At 37.8% G+C, this 24,508-nt stretch overlaps 1 protein-coding gene across 1 annotated transcript in view; it reads left to right on the top strand.

The window, feature by feature from the left end:
• Positions 1-24,508, top strand: part of LOC140233849 (laminin subunit alpha-2-like) — a 209,774-nt gene that overhangs the window by 132,537 nt on the left and 52,729 nt on the right. Inside the window, exons 4-10 of the mRNA XM_072313941.1 lie at positions 10,037-10,156; positions 11,696-11,797; positions 16,418-16,526; positions 19,089-19,298; positions 22,504-22,586; positions 23,439-23,594; positions 24,167-24,307. Coding sequence (XP_072170042.1) covers positions 10,037-10,156; positions 11,696-11,797; positions 16,418-16,526; positions 19,089-19,298; positions 22,504-22,586; positions 23,439-23,594; positions 24,167-24,307 — 921 coding nt within the window. The remainder of the gene's footprint in view (positions 1-10,036; positions 10,157-11,695; positions 11,798-16,417; positions 16,527-19,088; positions 19,299-22,503; positions 22,587-23,438; positions 23,595-24,166; positions 24,308-24,508) is intronic.

Here is a 24,508-nt window from a genome sequence, read left to right as displayed (position 1 = left end):
TGCTAAATAGAGGAGGCGGTGATATCTGAATAGTCTCAGAAGTATATCTCTGACCCACATGTGTAACAACCTCTAAATTTTCCCTTTTTGGTGTGCATAACAAAGAAATCTGGTGTCCTTTCCATTGAAAATTTGTTGTGCTGTAGTAACAGGGCACTGATGACTTACCAGGAAGATGTTGCTGAATCATTGAGGAAAAATATGATCTTTATTATATTTTTGTGTACATATCAATGGAGGAGTTTTGAGTTGCTATCATCACCTTTGATAGATTAGTTGTACATGTGGTTACATCCAATGTCACTTTTTGATGAAAACATGTCAAATCTCCCCAATTCCATAACTTTATTCTTACATATGTGATTTTCATTTAGGTTGGTTCTTTTTATTCTGTTCATTGAAGTAACTTTAACATGGTGTGATCTTGCACTTTATCCCATAATTAAACTTTTGTAAATCTTTGTTTGCAAGATTTTGCTAATACACACTGCATTCTAGACTTTGAGGACTTCAAATGGCTTGTGTGATCGTGTAATTTTGATGATTCTTCTTTGGTCATTATGATAAGTAATTCCATTGCTCAATGGTGACTAAAGTTGTACATATTCAAACAAAATACATTTTGGTCAGTCTTTACGGAACTATTAATACAAGAGAAGTGCTAGATGCAAGACATATTATTTGACCACACTAACTGTGCAGCAATCAAGTAGGACTCCATTGCATGAAACCTTCATTCTTTTCTGTGGTTTTGTTTTGATCAGTATGTGCTGTTACATAACATCTTTCATTCAACTTTCCCTTCCGGGGGGGGGGGGGGGGGGGGGGGGGGGAAGTTTGCTGTAAATTCCAGAGTAATTACTTTCTCTTTTGTGGAGTTTACATACTGATAGCACTATTAGTTTGTATTTATAGTAAATTTACCTTTGAGACAACTCAAATGTAACAATGTTCCACATTAAGGTTAGTTTTGCTGTAGCATGATGATGAGTAGGCTGATTCTCTTGCTCATTAAGATCTCAAACAGCAAACTAGGTCAGGCATACCTTTAAACCTGCCTATGTTTGAAGCATTGCATGTTCTGATTCACCTATGGTAACATGTGATCTACAGTCAATAAGAGCACATGAAAAAAAAAAAGAAAGAAAGAAAGAAAGAAGCGAACACTCCAAGGAGCAGGTGGATCTATTGTCTATTGTACAGCAGTTGGCACGAAACTGTTTTCTCCTGGAGAAAGAAAAGTAGCAATTCAACAACATTGGAATCATCAACATGAACAACAGTGACAGAAGAAACAAGTGTAGGACTTTTTGTCCAACACAGTGATTATCTTGGCATTGTTGTGAGGAATATGAGATCACTGGTACACACAGTACAGCTGTGAGGAAAATTGGAAGTGACATGAAGTGGTATTTCAGGGGGAAAACACTCCCAAGAATGAGATGGCACTTGACAAATAAAGGTGTAGTAATACATGCCTGAAATTAAAGTACCATACTCAACAATACATCAAAAAGTTAATTTTGTAGTGGATGTGCAATTATGATGTTGGAAATTCTAAATGGGAGAGGTGCAGACCTTACCTTATACAATGTCTGAACTTATAAAGCTGAAATTTTATATGGGTCATAAAATTTTGAGTGTTTTTTTTTTTAAGTCAGACAACCAGACCCAGATGTACAGATAATCCTAAGTGACACATAACTGATCAAAATGAAATCAGTAATGCCTCTTTTGTCATGTGTAATTACATTTTGGAGCACAAGGATGGTCACTTGCGAGACTGGCTTACAGTTTATTTAGAACACATACCATCAATAAGGAATATTAGGATATAATGGGACTGAAAGCCTTTTCAGGTCACTCTCGTAAACAAGTGAACCTGTAAGAAGTAACTGGCAGGTTGGTGCTGTTATTTTGTTTCCTTGGCTGTACTTTACTTCTTTGGATTATTGATACTTGATGATTTTCCGTCAGATTTTGGGGAGTAGAATATCATTATTGGCTAGCCTACCCTCAGACCTTGGAATTGATGTTATCTTGCATTTTATGTAGCCAGCGTATATCAGTAAATTACTTAAGAATGCATATTTTTTATTTTTGCTAAAAGATTATTTCTGTGCATTTTCCAATTTTCCCTGGTGCTTTCAAGAAGAAGAAGAAGAAGAACAACAACAACAAAGAGCTAAATTGTAGTATAGAAAATAGCAAGTTTTGAATGTGCACAGATGCCAAATCATGACAGGTTTGTCAAAGATTGACTGAAGCACCAGCCACAAGTGCTATGGGAAACTTCAATTTATTGCTTATAAAGTATATTTTCGTGGGCCTCCACATATCTTGAAACGTGTGACACTAAAGTCACAGTAACATTCTAGAAATAAACACAATGATAGAAGACAAGATAGATTTTCAAATGGATGTCATGTTTGTTTATTTATCACACAAAGTAAGTGTCGGTCTGCCCTTCTTTTAACTCTGTGGTTTTGATTGGAGGGATTTGGTGTGAAACTTTCGTGAATTATGAATGAATGCTCTTGGCAGTTTCGGTTCGTGCTTTGGTCGGTTTACAGGAACAACAAATTGACACTTGTCTCAGGAGAGAACTTGTTTGTCTTGGAAACTGAATCGTTTATATTTTTACCCTTTTTTGAGTAAGATGTATGACACTAAACATGCAGGAGAAATATTTAGAAAAAAAAAATCTACCCAATATCTGTTTGAATTTGCCATGGGAATGTGTACTTTCAAGCCAACCTAGATTAGTGGTTTGACAATTATTGGCTCACCTGCTTTGATTGTAACTAGCCAGGAGTACATCTGTTGGCTATTGTTACTTTAGGACCCTGTTACCATGTGAGTCTTAACCCCTTAGTAACTGAAGATTCCATACATAATGGCTTATGGTTCTCCGGTAGATACAGTAATATTGTTCTCATTTCGACAGATTTCCAGATGATGTAAATTGATTTATTTATGTCTGTTTTAAGTTATGTTTATTTGAACGCCTATTAAGACTTTACCAAGAGAATGGTGTGTCACGGAAGTAATTCTGACATGCTTTTGTTGACCTTTGACCTCTTTCAAATTACATAATTATATATTCTATATGAAAACAAAAAAATGGAAAAGCGTAGAACTATATTTAAAAAAAAAAACAGAGTGGAGGTTTCAGGCATTTCAGTGGCTAATGGGTTGATAGCTCTTTTGCACCTAAATGCAGTATTGATCTATATTCAATTTTGATGGAAATGGTAAATTTTAGGATGATTCAGACAATTTAAATAAGTGTACTCATAGGGAAATTGAAGAGTAGATTGATACATGGATAATATGAACCAGGCAATGAAACAAACATTTTCATACACCATACAGCACATGTGCACACACACCCACACAAAACAAGCAAAGGAGGTTGTGGGTGGTTCTGTGATTTTTCAAGAGAAGCAACCAAAGCTGGTTCAGGAGCTAAAGGATTAAATCATAGCATTTACAATGTAGAATACAATATTTGTGTGCAGGACTTACTGTAGGTTGTATTAGATACAGAGAGAAACTAGATGAGGTCAAATTCAAATGAAGAAGAAAAGTCTTGTCCCAATTTTAGGGCAAGTCATGGACTTTGAGAAGCATATGTTGTGCATGTACATCCTGTTATTTTCAATCAAGCTTTTGGCATTCATTCACAAGCTGCACAATTTGTAGTTTGTTTGGAAGCTGGGCAACAGAGGCGAACAAATGCACCAGTAATGAAACAGATTTGTCATGCAATTGCAAGGTACTTGTCATTTGAAAGAGAGAGAAAAAATATAAATCGTCCAGGATTGTGAAAGATGAAGTTACAGATGCTGAATCAGACGCGGTGACATTTGCACCTCTAATGGACTCCTTTCAAATTAATGTCAAGTGAGAGGAGTGTGAAGTTTAGGTCAGATTGCTTTTTGACAAAGTGCAAATAAACTCCGCTCCAACCTCCCCAGGCACAAAATGTACTTGGTGCCCGTTGAAGAAAGAAATCTACAATAACAAGTTCACATGCCTTGGCTGATTGATACATCGGGCAATAATGCTCGTCTATTACTTCTGGAATTCCACCGGCGCATCTCTTTGTCATGCATTTGATTAAGAGTAGAAAACCTGGAAAAGCAGCCGACTCAGCTTCATAATAGCTGCATGGAAATGTCGACTGAAGGGTCAGAGAGTTTTTGAGGGAGATGCCATTTCTGTGGAAACAGTGGCAAGCTTGTTCAGTTCAAAGTTTTTGGCTCTGTAAGAATGGAACTTTGGTTCAAAATGTATGTCTTGTTGTGATGCCTTTATCCAGGAAAGAAATCTTTTCATTGCCTTTAATGAGACAAAATTTATCTTGCTCAATCTGTGCTCATAATCTTGATGCCCAAGAGATGCTGTAACATAACAAATTTCAACCTAAGAAAATCACAATATTATACCATAGTACCAGGAGCAAATACAGTGCAGTAAATAATTACTAGTCAAATAAAAACAAAGTAGGCTTATGCATTAGTACTCTAATATTGCTTAAGTTTCTTGCATATTTCTATATCAGCAGTGTTACCACTGGTGTTTAAAGGGTGTGTACAGTTCTGGTCGAGGTGAAGATTTAGCTTTTAATGTTTTGCGAGATATTCAGAAACCACTCTATGATGTCAAAGAGCATGCAGTTCTAAGGGGTATCAAAAGTTTATTCGATGAAAATCGGTTTTGAAATGGCCGAGATATCCAAAAACAAGGTGAAACAAAGAGATCCTAATAAAGTTGTGGCATGTCGCCTTTTAATATTAGCACTTTTTTGGATATCTCAGCCATTTGAAAACCAATTTTCATCAAATAAACGTTGAATCCTTCTTAAAATTACATACTCTTTCATATTTCATATGAGGCTTTTCATTATCTCACTTAGGAATGTTCAAAACATGAATCCCTACCTCAACCAGTACTGTACAGTCCCTTTAAGCTTGCAGATGAGGTATTACATAATATGATATAATACCAAAAACATATCAATTTGATATCATTTGTTTATAAATATCTCCTTTAATTATTGTTACTTGTATGTAATTAATAGGGAAATGTCTGTGAATTTCAATGCATCACAGAATTGATGTTTAATAATGTAATACACATTGGAGAATATTGTGCCTTATGAATCTAAGCTTCAGATTTCTGATGCAGATTAACATTGGCACAAATAATAGTTATGCCCAAGGACAGTGTGTACACATTTGATGACTGTAGTAACGACAAGTATGAATACAGGGTTTGACATTGTTAGAAAGTCTGGAATAGATAATGGTGTGATGATGCATTTATAAAGTGTGTCATTAGAGCAAGAATCTGGGTTAGCATTACAAAAGATCTCAAGTCGTGGCCCACTTTTTGATTTTGAGAAGTGTGCTATCACGCTCATCTATCCTAAATACCATTGTCAGTGATGAGATCAAGCTAATAGTTTTCATCTGACAGGTGAGGTAAAGTGATAGTTTTAGAATTTAGGGACATATATCATCTTCAGCTTTTCACCCTCTTTATGGCACAATACTTAAAGGGATGGTACAATTTTGGTTTAGATGGGGATTCAGGTTGTAACTTTTTTTGCAAGATAATTAGAAACCACTTACATGGAATATTTAAGAGAATACAATTTTAAGAGGTATTCAAAGTTTATGTGATGGAAACCGGTTTTTAAATGGCTGAGATATCCAAAATAATCCAAAGTAAAACAAAGTGGTCCTTATAAAAGGTGGGACCCACTTTTGTTAGGACCACTATATTTTGCTTTGTACAAGCATATCTCTGCCATTTCAAAACTGACTTTCAGCAAAGAACTTTTAATTCTGATTGTATTGTTTTATTGGGGGGGGGGGGTGGTGGGGAGACATACCATATTTGTGACCTCCTTCATGTATATACACTCACACACACACACACACACACACACATACACACACCACACTAATAAAGGATGTACTGCTTTCATGAAGGGGAAAATAAACTTTATATCTTGCTGCAATAGTCATACATTGCATTTCCAGTGCAAACGTTTTTGAGTATGCATGATACCAGATTTGAAATACAAACAAATGTAAAAATGACCACAAACAGATGGTACGGATAGATGACACTTGTCAAATGTCAGATATATACAGTCTATGCCCCCTGACATAAATGATTGCACCCCGCTGTGAGACCTTCATTTCACCCCTGAATTAGAGGCGACATTCATGTGGGAATCGCATCGTCTCATTTTCATCTGTTGTGACATATTATGTCCAGCTCACCCAAAACATTACACTCAGAAAACAACAACAACAACCACATCCTACCCCTCCCACCCCATCCACCCAAATGAAAATGACTGCAAGTTATATTATGATATATCAATATGAATTAACCTTGACAAGGTTTTTTTTTTTTGGTGGGGGGTGGGGGTGGTTGGAGGTTGATAGGGGCTGTTGTCACTATTCTGTAAAGTTGGATTCTGTGAATAGGTGTCAAGATTATGACAAAGTTTGCTGTCTCTCTATTTTCCCCCCTCTCTTTTCTGTAATGGAAATAAATAAAACCAAACAAATCATTTCCATAGGTATGGATGAATTGCAATATCTATGACTGTTGGCCAGTGCAGATACTTTCTTGGGGGGGGGGGGGGTAGGGGGGTGGTAGGAGGTAAGGGGCTGGTGTCACTCTTGCAAGATGGGTGGTGTTGAAAAAAAGTCAATTCTATGCCATATGTGACCCTGCACCTCAAAACAAACAAAAAGTCGCCAAGACATGAATTTTTAGTTAAGACCATATTCTGAAAGAGCAGACTTTAAGCTTTAAAATGATGTACAACTCAAATCAAATGGACTCTCCTAACCTATCTAAATATTGGAAAGAAGGCACACACTCAGGAAAAGTGTCAACTGAGAAAAGAGGCTCTGAAGGACAGTGTCTATTCAAGCGCTTAATCTTTACCAAACCATGCTGAATGGGACAAAAAACAGGAAGTAAACCACCAGAGTAACAACAATGAAGGGATTATCAGATTAAACTCAAATTAGGCATGCCTCATTAACACATTCTGTCCATAATTAATGCCAACTTTCAAAGCAGTAGCATTATCTCTTCAAAAGTTATTAGAGTTGAAAGTGAAGAGTGTGGACAAGGTTTTTTAGAAATGAAAAAGGGATTCTAAAGACACACCTAATCACACTATTCTACCAAAAATGTTCGAGATAAATTGCTAAAAAACACACTTTCCTGCCCCTTTTATGATACCAAATTTTAGCATAATGTAAAAGAAGACCCGCTCTTTCAGAATATATGAAAAAGTCAAGTTCGGCTAGGTTGACCCATTTCACTTATTTTCAGTCCTCATGCAAAATCAGTGTGTGCGACTTTATGTTCGTTTTGAGGTGCACGGTCATATATTATGTACTATTATCATATTTCCATGATGTATGCTCACAATGAATTTGTATCATAATTGTGCAGTGCACACATTACTTACCTTGTAGTTACTCAGTTTTTTTTTTTGAAGGGGGTGTGATGGGGATTTAATGCTATTTCATGATAAATGTGGTTGAGAAGAGTAGAACTCTGTCAAATACTTGCATCTGTCTGTTTCATTTGAAAATCCAATTGTGTTGGCATGTCAGTGCTCTCATTCTTCGTAATTTTTTTAATCTGTTTGCCAGCAATATTGCGTGAAACAGGAGTATGAATCTGTGGGAATGTCTACGATGCGGAACCCAGATAAAATATTGAAATTGTCATTGTGGTTAATTTCAAGAGCGGAGCAGTTGTACAATTTCTGTCTTTATCAATCATGGTTTAAAATGTGCACACATTGCAAGACAGAACTTTGTTTAGGTGTCTTTAGTCTTCAGAATCAGTTTGATATTGCCATCTGACCTTGTTGGTCAGTAGATCAATATGAATAATACACCAAATAAATATTTCCCCATCGGCAAGAGTGTACCGAGGAGGAAATGGATTCTTGTTTTACTACTGCCTAGCTGTTTCCTGTGTTCCACACTTCTGTGAGAGATGATTTCTGTGTCAAAAAGGTCGTAAGTAATTATTTGCCAACCACTCATCAGAAATAGTTCAGTCAACAAGCTGTGAAGCGGTTAGGTCAATTCAATCATCAGATTTTCAAGGTTAGCTGCGGAAGATTTTCTCCTTTTTTTTTGCATGTGAAGTAATTTGTTAGAGAACAGAGGCTCTAGTTTTGATTATTAGAGAGTTCATGTCAAATTTGCTCCATGTCTATGAGTGTGCTTTCTTGATTTTTGAGTGCTCTGTGCATATAGAATGGCTGTAGTGACCTAACAGTAACACATTTTTTTTTTTTACTTTTAATAGAAAGCAAGAGATTATTAAGCATAGGGATGAAGATTGAGTAGTGAGTTTACAAGATCAAATTTGTAGAGGGAGACAAATTGAAGAAAACTCGCACCTCATTTCAATTTTGTTTGTGTTTGTGTTTTTCTTGTTTTTAAGCCCAGGATAGTGATTCCATGGGATATTGGTAGCCTTTTTTGGACAAAGTCATGTTAGTACCGTCAAACCTGCCTTAGCAACCACCTGTCTATAGCGACCACCTGCCCTATATGGCCACTGAAAACAATTTTCCCCAAAAGATAAGCCACGTTATGGACCCTGTCTATAACGGCCACCTGTCTATAATGGCCACTATTTTCGTCTCCCTTGGATGGCTGCTATAGACAGGTTTTACTATATTTCGAAGTTGATGTGAAATAACACATAGGTCCTATATTAAAGTTTCCAGATGAAATCTTATGTTTGAAGAAGCGAGGAGAATTTGAATAAAGAGAAATAAGACTATCTTTTGAAATAACTTTGATGGTTATCACAACTGCAGATGCAGATGATGACTGAAGGGTGAAGGGAATACACAGAGTGTTCCATGCGAAGAATTTGAAATGTTACTGGGACCAGGGAGGTGACCTCCCTGTTGGGAGGGAGGGTAGATGTTCCACAACTTTCAGTTAATTCAGCGGCGGGTCCAGGAATTCTGTAAAGGGGGGGGGGTGCAAAAAATATTTCTGGTGCCACTTCCAGGTTTAAATTAGCTGACAAGCGAAAAAAAGAAGGAATTCAGTGCAATTCTCTGGTGCAAAAATTAAAGGGGGCACATGCGCCCCCTTGCATTTTTTCTTTTTATTTCTTTTATTTTCCAAAATATTAAAGGAGGCTTGCGCCCGGTGCACCCCCTGGATCCACCACTGTAATTGTGTATGAAACCTACCCTAGAATACAATTTTCAAACCATAAGGTTGGAACATTTTGTATATTGTATGCCTGTTAACAAAAGAAATAATTCTTGCATGGGTACATTTTAACCCATTGAGGACAGTTTGATTTTGCTTTAACACGCATTTCTCATATACACCTGCCCAAGGATACTCGGGACTCGTCCTCAAAAGGGTTAAAAGAAGACTTGTACATGTGAATTAAATGTGTAAAAAGTCCCATAGTTTGTTAACTTGTGGATTTCCCCAAAACTTTACTTGATCTTTAAAGGTCCTGTTTACATTTGGGAGCAGTGATTTAATTTTTTTTTTAAGATATCACATTTGATGCATATGTGTAGGTCTGTTGTATCACAAAACATCCTACCATATGATTTTTTTTTGCAATTAAGCCTAAAATATAAGGAGATAACAGTATTTTTCTCAATAGACCATAACTGTAGACGGTCTGGAAACATTTTTATTATAGCTATTGTTCACATTTTGTGTATTTAACAATACTTAACATCGATTGTAAGGATTCAGATTTTTACAGTGGTTGTTTCTATCCCTAACTCACATTTTAGAACTAGTTTAAATTTTTAATGCTGGATTTTTGTTTCATGTGCAAATGGTAACGTATGCCTTTAAACAGAATTGTGAAGAAAGAATTGCTTACCCATGTCAGATAACAAGTTTACAATCTGATCAAATTTGGAAAAGTGAGAATTGAAGGACGTTCATATTTTCTATTTCTGTCCTTGTTTCACTTGCAGGAGTTCACCTCAGCACGATTCATCAGACTGCGTCTCCAACAGATCCGCACACTGCATGCTGACCTCATGACCTTTAACACCCAGGGAATCCAGTATATCGATCCCATTGTGTCGAGAAGGGTGAGAAAATTCAGAAATGAGCACAAAATCAAATTGACCATATTTTTGTCCATTTTCATTTTTTTTTTATAATCCCCCTAATGTCTTCTTTTATCATGGGGGTGGTGGGGGAGGGGGAGTACAGTGCAGTTGAATTTGCTGCAATACTTGATACCTGGATAGTTTGGCAATGGTTTTTGTAGAAAGCAGTTTACTGGACTCAAGAAAATGATTCCACTAGCCATATGTCTCTCCTTTTTCGCGTGTTACGAAATGATAATTGTGCAAAATATCTGTCGCAAAATGAGGCAAAGGGTTGGTCTATCTCTTCCTTTTTTATTTTGTGCAGTGCTCTTATAGTAACAATTAATATGACAAAAATAAACTAGAGTAACGGGTTTCTGTCATATGTGGTTAGGGAAGAATATCAGTCATTAAAGGAATATCTCATTGATTTCACCATCGTTTTTATCTTCAGCAGGGGATGATGATATTAATTTTCAATATAGTTTTGTGTTTTACGCACTGTGAAGTCTTTGCCTATGTGAACTTGATGGGTTGTGTTGAAAGTGTGTGGGAATTTCAGACTCTTGCAGGGAGCTGGTTAATGTTCCCTTTTCATGTACTAGTGTGAGAAAAGAAACTAAAGCTTTCTTAGATACAAGGCATGCCATTACTTATTGGCCTCTATCCTTAGATCTGCTTCAAGTCCAGGATAAGTAAGTAAGTTTGTGAGTAAGATCAATCTAAAGTAAAAGTTTGTTGAGTTAACTTACATCCTTCTGCTTCTGAACTGCTGACATTGTAATGTCAAAGCTCGGCTGAAAACGTTTACAACATCCTGCTTCAAAAGTGATGAATGAAACTTACAAGTATCCTACTGGGGCACTGCTAATTGTAATAAAGAAATTTGCCCACTCATCCATGTGGATTTCTGCCAATGAATATGTCAACCAAGTGTGGGAGGGTGGAGAGGAAGTAAATGAAATGTCTTCAGACAAAATGGGGGCGGGAGAGTAGTGGACTATGCTCTTGGAAGATATGATGGCAAATTTAACGTGGCAGGACATCATCTCAATCATCATTTTATTTGTTTAGATTTTTGCTTTGTTTTCTTATGTCACTCTCAGTCAGTCTTGTAGTAATACATTGTCTGTTAGCATGGTTACGGAAAGAGATGATTTGTCTCAAAGGCAGTGGACTTTTCTCTCATATTCAGCCATGATAAAAGCCCAGACAACATAAAAGTGGTATTTTGTTATTTGTCTGCTGTTGACTTTACCCTTGCAGCTAGAGAATCCCCACTAAGTGAGTGACAAGTGTATTACCTCCTTCAGATCTTGTAGAAAAAACATAAATTACAATAAATTTGTGTGTATATTCTGCTCAAACTAACAAAAACAGAATTGATATATGATCTACTATGCAGGATACAGCCCTTTCAAAACATGAACCCAAATCAAATTATTCCTCTGTTGTCTTTAGAGTTTCTTCAAAGTTTCTTCTCTCTTTCCCCTTTTTCTTTGAAAAAAAAAACCAACAAAACAACAACAACTGCAGTATTATTATTCCATCAAAGACATCTCTGTTGGAGGCCAGTGTATATGCTTCGGCCACGCCCAGCAGTGTGTGGTGGATCCAGACGCAGGACCAAATGACATGGTAAGACTCTTAACTTTAACCCTTACTGTACCAGGGACTTTACACTGTGTTTACAATGCTATGAGGTTTTCTGTGGCAATGGGCATGCTAAGTAGGCCATGGGTTAATTAGACAAAAAGAAAGCTTTAGACAACATGATGTAGTAATCATTCTGCTTAGCATAGTATGGATGTTGCTGTCACTCAAGAAGTTATTTTGTGAAATCATTTCTTCTGATTGGCAAGCGATTGTGACGAGCTGAAAGGGAGATGGATGCCTGCCAGGTTTTGTTTCAAGAAATGATGAGTAGGAGATGAGGAAAAAGGAGAAGATGACCAAGAAGAAAATGGAGGGAGGATGAGTGGAAGCAGGAGGAGGAGGAGGAGGAGGAAAGGAAGAGAAGATGAACAAGAAAAAGAAGAGACAAGAAGGAGCTGGAGAAGGAGAAGAGAAATAGGACTTTGTTTAAATGATGATAGAATTGGTTTTGCCTTGTACACTGACGTTTCTGCAACTGTAATAATGCATACACTTTGCACTTTGTAATTAACCACTATTGTAGAAACAGATGTAATAGCAACAATTACAAATAGATACTTCTACGATTTTTGTGAAATGATACATCATAAGGCCTGCTCCTGAAAGTTGAGCCATCCTTTACTCCAAGGGCAACAACTGTGGAGTCAGGCCATTGATTTATGGTCTTTGAAGGGGAAAATGGGGATTTTTTTTTTTTTTTTTGAGGATTACTTTCCAACTGTTAAATTTCACTTCCAAGGACGTAAGACCTCCCTGTAGGCCTAAACTAGAGTGACACTCTACATTATTGTGTTCAGAATTATGTGAACAAGAGGTGGAAAGGTGAGAGTCAAGTTAGAAAGAGACAGTGCAGAGAGAATTTTAGAGTAAACATGCAGTTGCGTAGGATGTTATATGTGTGTTGGGAGTATATGATAAGATCAACATATTATATTTCAATTCAAACAAAGAATTACTTGTGTTGTGGTATTTGGCATGTTTGGCAAAGAGACAGAGTAATGTAGGGCTTAGAGAGAGGAAAAAAAAAATCAGAAATGGGGTATATGAACACTGCCAATTCAACTTTCGTATCTCCAAGATAATGTGCGCATGTAATTGTAATGTGTATTTTGCAAGTATGTATGGGTGTGTGTACACAAATTTGTATACATTGTAGGCCTACCTATGATTAATGTGAATGTACATGTATGTAGGAAAGTAGATTGTATCACCGGATGCTTTTTTGTGTTGCTCTGAATTCCGTAATCAGAGGATGAAATTTCTGCCAAAAATGATATTAGTCTACAAAGTTCTGAAATTATGAATTTTGCAAAATTGTGGGAATGATTCATTCCGATTTTTGGAAAATAGACTTCAAATGAACCCTTCTTCAAAAAGTTATCTTTTAGCATGGTACAAAATCGCACTGCAATTCTGGACACGATTTTCGCAGTCAAATAATCATTGTCTATATCTTATTCATGCACCAGAATCATAATTCATACCCACAATTTAACATATACATTTGTACCGAGCGAACGACAAAGAGAAAATCAGCAAATGAGGCTCAAATTTTGTATTGTCCTGTGCAAAAGGAATGGCATGAACATTTTGAACAATTCACATGATAAAATCTTGGGGTAAATCGACATCTTCTTGTAAATCTGAGATGAAATGAGAATTTCATAGCGTTTCTAAATTTTTGTGCCACATTTTTGGGGATTTCAGCCCATACAACGCTCTGTGAGGTTAGTCTACGAAGTCCCGCACATAGTAAATGTCATGAGTACGCAGAGATGTGTGCGTCCGAAACTACCATGCTGTCTGGTACTACCATACCTGTATAACATATTATGTTGAGTAATGTGTATATGTGCATGTGTATTAATTACAATCCAAGAGATTCATCTGAATATAGACCCTCAAAAAGTGCATTTTCTGCAAGCACATTGGAGAAAAAGTAGATTCGGTTTAAACAGGTTTTGCTGTTTTAATTGAAATGTGCGAGAGCCAGTGCTTTGCCTATCAGTTAGTGCTCTAAATTACCATACCTGTGTTTTGCTGTGCTGGATAAAATATCATGAGGTTTTTTTGATATTTCCTGGATAACCAGACTCTGTTTCCCTTTCTGTAGTGTCTACTTTGCATCCATTCCCAGGCACTCTGATTCTGTTTTATCTATCTGCAGATCTGGGCTCATTAATCCATACATCAACTTTGCACAATTCTGAATTCTTTGCAAGTTCTTTGCAAGAAAGTCTGTATCTTGTAATCCCCAAAGCTGCTGCAGGTTCAAAACTGGAAATTATGTATCAGGGCCATTTCTCCCTTTAATATAGCATTTTTGGATCAAATTGGTACCTATCTGTCATCAGGCTATCAATCTTTTCTATCATTTCCCAGTTATCATTGCCTCTCTTTCTCTTCCACTTCATTCATCCATTATTGGTAGGCATCCTAGATCCTGTCAGTATTAATCAAGAAAAATCTCTAGGGTGGATCTTTGTTGATAATTTGACTCAGGTACGCTAAATGAGGCGTAGTTGTATGATTAGATTATGGGCACAATCATTCAAGGTCAAAGTTCAAAGTTCGCTGAAGTATGGCTTCAAATACCATTTTCTAGCCATAACTTGAGCTGACTGTGTCCTATGTCTGTACCATGTGAGATAGAAAGGAAACGATTATTCATGTGAAATGGCAAATCGGGAGGGGTGCTCAAAGTCAAAGGTTATGGGTTAAAATATACTACATTTTGCCAAATCGTCAAGTAGGATATTCCAGAGAGAAAGTGACTTGATAATCAGGGTAGAAGAAAGAGAGGATATTTTTTTTTCAAAGAAGTTAAAGGTCAATTCTCAGAGGTTAAAGGTTTTATACATGTAAATGTAACATAGACCCTGTCTGACCTCTTTCTAGTGATCATCAATCTTTTATCCAGTTTGCAAATGATGTATTTCTTCCTTTTTGCCAGTCTGATGTCTTGTCATATCTGTCTGTCTGTGTGTCTGTCTGTCTGTCTGTGTGTCTGTCAGTCTATCCTTTAATTATTTACATTTATTTTTCCCTCTCCCCACATTCACTTTCTCTTCTTTCCTTTCATGCATCCCCTGAATTAGGAGTGTTGTTCTTAATCAATTGTTTGATCTGTTTCTCATTAAAAGTTGGCCAATGTGCAGGGCCTACATACATTATTAAATAGCGTATTTAGTATTTACTACATAAATGTACAAATGTTTCAATATGTTCTCTCCTAATTGAGGGTGCTGTATCTTGCTTGCCATTTTTAAATGTCAGCAGCAAATTGTGTTTTCTTGTCTAGCATTCAAATTTTCCACTTCCGACCTTGGATGTGAAATAGATGGAACCAGCACAGTAGCAAACCTCCCCCCAAAAAAGATTGCCAATTATTCAATATGGATGGATTCCATGGAATGTGCAAGGCCACGGTTCGTGCTTGTTGGGAGGTTAAAGGTCATTCTGGAATGGGCTATTTTTTTCACTGACACTTGAGCTTATCAAATAAATATGTGTATCAGATCATACTTTTTGGGGCAGAGAAGGTTGGAGCCAAAAAAAGAAAAAAGAAAAAAAAAGATGACAATGTCCTGGAATGACATTGATCGTGTATTCTCAGAGGTGTTGTGCATGTGTATGTTTGTGTGTATGTGTGTGTGTGTGAGAGAGAGTGTGTGTCTCTCTATCTCAGTGTGAGGTGACAGTATTGTTGACCTTGATCTGTGCATTTAGCTCCAAGCCATCCCTTCCTCCCTTCCCTATCTTGACAGGACTTATACTAATATGATCAAGTGAGGATATCGTAATGTTAGATGACATTGATCATATATAGCCCTCAGAGGTGTATGTGTTTGTGTGTTTGTTTGTGTGTCTGTGTGAGTTGACTTATGTCAATGACCTTTCCTCCTCCTTACTTCCCATTATGGTTGTTTAAAGGTTCCATCTTGTACTGCATATTAATACACAATGTAACAACCACCATAGTGACAGTTATGCACTGTTGTAATATCCATATAATCTGTTAGGTTACCTGTGAATATGTTCGCACTGAGAGCACGTTTGAAGGGATGAGGTAGAAATGAAAAGTTTGTAGTATTATCATGCTATCATTCCTTTGAATGTAGAAGAGATATTGTAGGTACCTTAACAATATTAACCATTTGAGGACAAGTTACTTTTGCTATAACACACTTTTCCCATAGACACGTGCCTGAGTATACTCAGGGACTAGTCTTCAATGGTTTAAATACTGACTCTTCATGTTAGTATCTGTCAAGTGTGGACATCAAATGAGCATAAGATTCTATATGTCAGGTTAGATATGCACATCAGTTCACTAAGAGTTGCATCAATGTTTGTGTGTGTTTGTGTGTTTTTTTATGGATATGTGAAGATTTGATGTCAACTATCATTGTTATTATGACTTTCCAAAAATTTTCCTCTTTGAAGGTATGCCTGATATATGAATATACTTTGTATTGTGAAAGATGAATATTTTGTATAAAAGTTACTTCAATTCCATAGCACTTTGTGTCATTCTTCTTTTTCATTTTTTTTTTTTTTTTTTTTTTGTTCTGCATTCCTCACATTTCCCAGGCCCTGAAGTGTATATGTGAGCACAATACCTGCGGGGATCAGTGCAATGAGTGTTGCCCTGGTTACCACCAGAAACCATGGCGACCAGGAAACACAGAATTTAGCAACATTTGTGAAGGTGAGTGGTCAGATGCTGATGGTTCAAGAAACCCATCCCTCCCTGCCCCCTTCTGATCCCAAGAATATGAGATGGAGTTGAAAGATATAGTAGAGTTACACTAACTGTTGTCATATCTATGAATAATGATAGAAGCCAATGTGTTATCACCTCGGTTGTAGGGCTGTAGCAGTATTGTAATAGTCATCTGCTAGGAACAGTGGTAGTGGGAGAATTGAGACTGGTAACAAAAAATAACCTCTGTGAGTCTCTTTCTATTCTCAGTTGTAGAATATGAGATTCAGTTGAAAACAGGGAGGTGGGAAAATCTTCCCACCTCCTTGGTTGAAAGGTATCATAGACTTAATCAGCAGTTGTTGTATGTATAAAACAGAGCTAAGTGGCTGTGAAGATAACGTCGGCTGAGAATGATAAGGGCGTTAAGATGCCACTAAACCCATAGGCCCGAATTCATGAAGGTGGTACAAATGAAACCATGGTTTAAACCATAGACAAAAACTGTGGAGTGCCAAGTGTCGCACGGAATATTTCGTTACGAAATTGGTCATTTCGTCGACAAAATGACCGTTTTGTTAACGAAATTATCATTTCGTGGACGAAGTGTTCATTTAGTTACCAAACGTTGTCACTTCGTTACTAAATAATAATTTCATTGACGAAATGACTGATTTCGTAACGAAATATTCCATGCGACACTTGGCGCTCCATAGATTTTGTCCATGGTTTAAACCATGGTTTCATTTGTACCACCTTCGTGAATTCGGGCCATAGTGTTCATGACCACTTAAAGATAATAAAAAGTTTTGGTACCTCAAAAGTGTCCTTGAATTTCCTTGTCTTAGTTTGTGTTTCAGGTTAAAGTACCTTTCATATAACTAACACTGTGAGACTTACTCGCCCCAAAGTGCTCTCATGTCTTAGTAATCATGCAATTAACTGCGATCAGCAGCCCCATACGCATAGCGACCAGCAGTCCCATACGCATAGCGTAATCGGGCTTCGCATTGTAGCATTCAGGATCATGACAGATTTAGTATCGCAGGGTAAATGTCAACTTAAAATCCCATAAATTCTTCAATTTGAAGACTTACCAATTAACTTGAAGTATTGAAAACAGGCTTCGGGCAACGTTTGGTTCTGCCTATAGTCCCTTTCTGTTCGAATTGATGACTGAATGTGACTCGGTCGACAGGACCTTGGGAGAGCTACATACAGTACACTGAATACTACAGCCAGTGCATGCGAACACATCACATGCACACAAATTTCAAATCCATGAACGGATAAGATGTTTGTGTGCGCATGCGCTGGCCATGGTATCCAGTGTATGTAGCTCTCCCAAGGTCCTCTCGACGAGTCACATTCAGTCATCAATTCGAACAGAAAGGGACTATTGGCAGAACCAAACGTTGTTCGAAGCCTGTTTTCAATACTTCAACTTAATTGGTAAGTCTTCAAATCGAAGAAATTTTTGGATTTTAAGTTGACATTTACCTGTGATACTAATTCTGTCATGATCCTGAATGCTACAATGCGAAGCCCCATTACGCTATGCGTATGGGGCTGCTGGTCGCAGTTAGCTATGCGTACAATGGGCTGCACGCTGCTGGTCGCAGTCAGTGGTTTCGTACAATATTTATCGACGCTGGACAGCGTCGGCTCTGGTACGAAACCATTATTGCATGATTACTAAGACATGAGAGCACTTTGGGGCGAGTAATTCTCACAGACAACGTACTTTAACGTGAAACACAAACCAAGACAAGGAAATTCAGGGAAGCTCTTGAGGTACCAAAACTTTTTATTATCTTTAACGCCCTTCTCATTCTCAATAGACGATAAGATGAAATCACACAATATGAAGAAATTATTTAAAAACTTCTCACAAATACTGTCTGTATTGTGTTTGATTATTTCATACTGATGAAGTGACAGAGAAATTCCAGGCTAGATAAGGTCGACTCTAATACACTCAGTGAAATCAGATGATCCCAGTAGGAGACATTTTATTCAAATCAATTCACTTTGATACGGTTGAGAGGGTCTAATCAATGGGTGTGATCATTACGACAATAGTGCTATGACAGAAGCTATGGCAGTAGTATTGTGAAGATCTTAATAGCGTATTCGGGCAATTATCCCCCCCCCCCCCTAAATACTGGTTAGTGGTAAGGTTAGAGTAAAGATTAGGGTTAGGTTTAGGGTTAGGAGTTTGGGTTAGGGTTAGGGCTAGGATTAAGTTCAGGATTAGGATTAGGGCCAGGGGAAGGGTCTGGGGTAATTGCCCAGGGGGTAATTTCCCTAGACCCTTTAATAGGTGCCTATTTATATTTGAAAAAAAAAGATAATGAACATGATGATGAAAATTATAATTGTTGATATGATATTCATGGAAACACAAGTATATACAGTTATGCTTTTGGATTTAAAACAAAAACAAAAACAAAAAACGAAGAATTACATGCTGTTGTCGTGAAATCAGTACATACATACCCCATCTATGCTTTGAATTTCTATGGTTAAATGTAAAGAAGTGACATCCACCAACCTGTTTTTATCCAGCTTGCAATTGCCACGGCCATGCTGAAGACTGCTACTACGACCCGCAAGTCGACCTCCAGGGCCGGAGTCTGAACGTGCTGGGTAGATACGAGGGTGGCGGAGTCTGCCTCGATTGCCGCGACAACACGGCGGGGCTGAACTGCGAGACTTGTCGCGATGGGTTCTACCGACCGCTCGGTGTCGAACCTGACGATCCGTTGCCGTGTCGCCGTATGTACCTCATCTTTTTGCTATTAAATCATGCATCCAGTAAACTTGACTCTATGGGAATGTGATGATTGATCTATTATGATGTTAGGGACAGAATCCTTTTCATGCATGGTGTATTTCACCTTTACTTGTTAATTGGAAGTATGGAGACATAATTTCATATATGACCTATTTTAGCCCGGAGTCACACTTAGTTTTAACTCTACTTGTGGTCACCTCAACCTATAATGGCTCTTTAAATTATCTGACAGGGGCAGGTGTTTTGAAATAATGCATACAATTATTGTGCAATGCAGGAATACAGTGAAAGTGTGCAAACCACGTTTGCTTATTTTGAGAAAGGATAATTATTACATCAAGAAATACAAACTTTATAGAGTATAATATGTGAAGAGTTTGTTCGCAAAAACCGATAAGTCCATATTTGCCAAATGGAGATATTTGCGATTAAAGGTCAAGAAAAATAAAGAGAATAATAAGAATTTTTTTGCTTCTTTTGATCATAACTTCAAAAATATACCTTTATATGTAGTGACCAATATATCATTTAAAAGGTATTATTTTGTACTTTATGACCGAGACCGTACTTCAAAATCTTCAAAAATGGACTTATCGGTTTTTGCGAACAAACTCTTCATGTATTTAACATCAATTTTATCAACAAATTATTCTAACTAATTGTTAATGGCTTTATACATGTCTCTGAAAGAAAACTTTCTGAACCCATGCTGGATAAATGCCAGTGTAAGTTGAGTGCATAGGATTCAATTTTTTACCACTGTCTGAATATTTGTCAAGAACAGCCCACCCTTCACTTTTGTTGACAGGTGAAAGGAATTATTGACATATTTGCACTCGGCCATTCCTTTGTCTCACAATGTGATGAACAGGTGTCATATTGATTTTGGGGGATTCTTTTCTTTGCCACCACTAGGGGGTATTTCACAATCCCTAATTATAGTAAATGAGGTTATTAACTTTTTCAGATATGTGGTTGAGTCCACACCTGTGAAATGTATGACAAACACCTGTGCTTGATGTGAACTTTTGAAATATAAATGTGAACCGCTACAACAAAAAGGTCCTAAAGTCGCGCACGGTCGAAGCCGTGAAAATCAAGTTTGAAGTCAGAGCATCATAATTGGTCATAACTTACGATTTTATGATTTTGACATATTATTGGAGTCTGACATGTCTTCTACAAGTGTATCATCTGTCGAAATTCTGAAGCAAAATAATGAAAGGAAAGACCAAAAAATAGCATTTTTCTGGGCCATGTTTTTGGCGTTTCAACCAAGCAGAAACCGGTTCGAAAATTTGGATTGAGCGCCACAGACAGGCTCCGCCCCTAACAACGACCGGAGTGATCTCATTGGTCAGTTTGCTGCTTGCCGCTAACCGAAGCGTGAAGCTCGCACACTGCCAAGTCGACTGGTGCGTGCTTGCAGGGTGCGCTATGCCCAGCCACTTCTCCTGGCATCCTGGTCACTGATTGGTCGGTGAGGAGACCGCCGACGCTGTGCTTGAATGAGCATTTCGGGGGTTGCTAGGGTTTACCTTCTATTGTCCGGATGTGAAAACTGACTACGTGCCTCCTGATCGCGATTGCGTCGCAAGGAAAACTTTTAGGGCGCTTTTCTCGAAACAGTGATTTCCCATACGTCTCGACATGCTCTCTTTTAAACATCAATAACTCCGCACCCGATTATTTTCATAAGATGTGTTATATATCAATTTAAAACAGAAAGATTAGGGAATTTTGTCATACAATTTTCAAATAATCGACCTCATCCGACTTTAGGATCATTTTGTTGTAGCGGGTCACAAATTGCCTTGACAATGGAAAAATACCAAGTTTACTGAGGGTCATACTTGATTTGTGTAAGAGAACACATTTCAGCATGCATTAGTTTTGCAATGGGTTTTTTTCTGTTCTTTGAAATATACTTCTTAGGCAGGCCTGCACACTAACCCATTTTTTTTTTTCTACTGGTCCAACCTGTCTATCGAAGCAGTGGGTACCCAGTTTTTCCATCTTTTACTGGTCAGGGACCATCAGACCAGTGCCAGTGTGCAGCGTTGTCTTATGTTATTTTTTGAGATGGGTGGAATTCATTGCCCCACCTAAAGAATATAAATGAATAAAGCAAGATTTACAATTTCTTCATAATTATTCATACATAAAATGTAGAATTATGGAGATTTTGTAAAGATAAACAAATTTGGCATTTATGTTTCTTCATTTAAATGTATTTTTACCACTTGTCTGTAATTTGATGTCTATGATGTAATATTTGCCACTGCGATTGGTTTTACTACAAGTAGCACAGAAAAAAAAAAGAAAATTTATATGTGACATATTACTTCTGGTAAATAGTCCAGTGTTCAGCCAAAAAGGTGTCAATGGAATGGCTCAAAACTTTTTAAAAGTCCAAATGCGTAACAATTACTGCAGTGGACAGCTGATGTGACCATGAATCACACAGTCCACAGTCCATGAATCACACAGTCCTAACTGTAGACAATATGCTATCTTTTTGCCCTCCAGCAGCCACCCTAGAAAGTCAGCTGTATGACCTGGCAACTTCGGTCACTCCACATCACAATTTTTGCCATGATTCATGCCAAGTCATTGCTTACCAGTTCTTTTTCTTCTTCTGGAGCTAAATTTCAGCTGCTACACATATGTGCATTAGCCAGACATTATTTGTTGTGTGTTGCCAAAGATTTTTTTTTTTCACCTCTTTTGAAAAGAAAAGACTGTGATGCTCCCAGCTGTTGTTATGCCAACTGGCTGAATGGTGTCGATCTCTAGTTATAGCTGGCAAATTGTTCATGTGACACTTTTGTGATGGCCACAGATAACATGTAATTATGTAGCTTATGGTCCTTTTTACCCCCACCCCCCCCCCCCATTTTGTGCTCCTTTGAACAAGTCTCAAAGGATGCTGGTGTAACCTCCTTTTTTTATATCTAACATTTATCATTTCCTTTCTGTCATCAGGTGATCTGTTGAAAGCCTTGACGTTTTCAAGGGTTCTTTTTTTTTTAGACATTTGAAATGATCTAATTCTAACCCAACTCTGCAGGCATTCTTCATTATTAGGTTTAGAGGATACAAAATTGTTTAAATGGTACAGCCCCCCTCCCCCCCCCCCATGTTCATTTAATTCCATACGATATTACCTGTGTGTTGTCTTGACAGAATGCTACTGTAGTACCGTTGGTAGCCGTAGTGACTCCAGGTACCACTGTGTGAAGGATGACAGCCGTCTGTTTGAAAACCTGGTAGGTTGGAAGAGAGAATTCAGCTCGGATTAATGACTATGAGATGAGATGAAATGAGAGTAAAAGATTATAAAACAGACAAAGTAAATGATGATAAATGTGGAGTAAACAGTTCAAAATATAGGGTGACATGTACAAGCAAATTTACAAAGACACTAAATTGCCTGCAAGAGTGAGAAATTGCATAGGGGTAAAGATAAGCTCATGGAATTTGCTGTAACAGATAAGTGTCGTTAACAACTGCAGATCAACATTATAATTTCTAATTTTCATGTTTTCATTTTTGCCTTGAGTAACAATATTCCCAAAGGGAATAAACAGCTGGGCTACTACCATAGTTGTGATGTAGTCCAATATCCAGTGTGTTTCTGTTAAAAAGAAGCACACAGCAATCCATAACCTCTCTTTCATAAGCTTTACAATGTTGGTCATTACATTTTGTCTTATACACCAGAGTAAAAACTGCATTTTTGTGATTTGAAATAGTAAAAGTGTTGATAATGGATATCCAGTAGATTGTTCTAATGGTAGCAAAAGGAGAAACATCCATAAACTTTCAATGCATTGTAAAATTGGCCTTTAGATGAATGCACTGCACTCCACAGTGGATTTGGTACTCCAACTTCAGCAGTGTGCTGAATTATGAAGACTGCCAAGAAGGGTTGCTGGGATCTTGCATTGGAATAGATTTTTTACCCTTGTTCATTCCTCCCTGCACTAATGATATATGCCCCCTTCTCTACTCTCCTTCTCTCTCTCCCCCTCTTTCCCTCTCTATTGATCTCTTTCTTTCTCTCTCTGCCTCTCTCCCCCTCTCTCTCTTTCCACCCCCCCCCCCCAAAAAAAAAAAAGAACCCAGGAGACTGTTTTTGCAAGGAGGGCTACGCCGGGCCAAGCTGCGACAGGTGCGCCCGTGGTTACCGTGGCTACCCCAACTGTCAGAAATGTGCTTGCAGTGATGCTGGTAGCATCAACGAAGACCCCTGTGAGCCCCCCTGTCTGTGCAAGGTGCAGTAGAAGAAAGAAAAAGATCATGATAAACTCACTAAGAAGTTTTATATATCTATTCGATTAATTTCTTTCTGTTGGTTGACTGTCTGCTATCCAAATGTTTTTATTTCCAGTAGCAATATTTACCATCTCGATATTTTCTTAAGTCTGAACTAATTTTGTTTGCACAATACCAGCTATCATTGGATGAGAGATGCATATGTACCCTTGCTGCAAGTTCATTGACCAATTCGTCTGTTGAGAATGAGAAGGGCGTTAAGTTGTCTCGAACACTATGGGTTTAGTGTCAACTTAACGCCCTTATCATTCTCAACCGACGAATTGTTAAAACGCTACCACAGAAGAAACAAATCAAAATGCTGAGGTAGATCTGTAGATACACAAAAAATGAGCATGTTAATTCAGCTAAGCTGTATAACATACTTCATCAACCTTACACAATTATTCATTATATCTCTGTGTGTCTGGTCTTTTTCATGTTTGATTGTTGTTTCTTTTAGGAATGATATATATTACCGCCAGAAAAATCATTTCAACCTTATTGTTTCTTGTGTCTTTGCCCATCGCAGGAACACGTGGAAGGGGAAAACTGTGATATATGTAAGCCCGGCTTCTTCAACCTTGCTCAAGGCAATGTTGACGGCTGTGTGGAGTGCTTCTGTTTTGGGATCACCACCCAGTGCTCCAGCGTTCCATGGGGTGTTGATCAGGTATGTGTAGAATCAGTTCTACAGGGTATTCCCCCCCCCCCCCCTAAAAATCCCACAACATTGTCAAGGAATCAGATATCAGATATGAGCAAGTTTGGTCAGAGCCAAGTTATATCATACAGAAATACTTGAAAAAAGTAAACAAACGAATAAACCAAGCGGTGTAATCACTTGGTACGAAGAAGTCCACAGGAGTGGATG

This window comes from Diadema setosum, chromosome 10 (genome assembly GCF_964275005.1).
Source record: "Diadema setosum chromosome 10, eeDiaSeto1, whole genome shotgun sequence".
NCBI classification, from domain to species: domain Eukaryota; kingdom Metazoa; phylum Echinodermata; class Echinoidea; order Diadematoida; family Diadematidae; genus Diadema; species Diadema setosum.
Note: the sequence above shows the minus strand (reverse complement) of the source record. Positions and strands in the feature narration are given on the sequence as shown.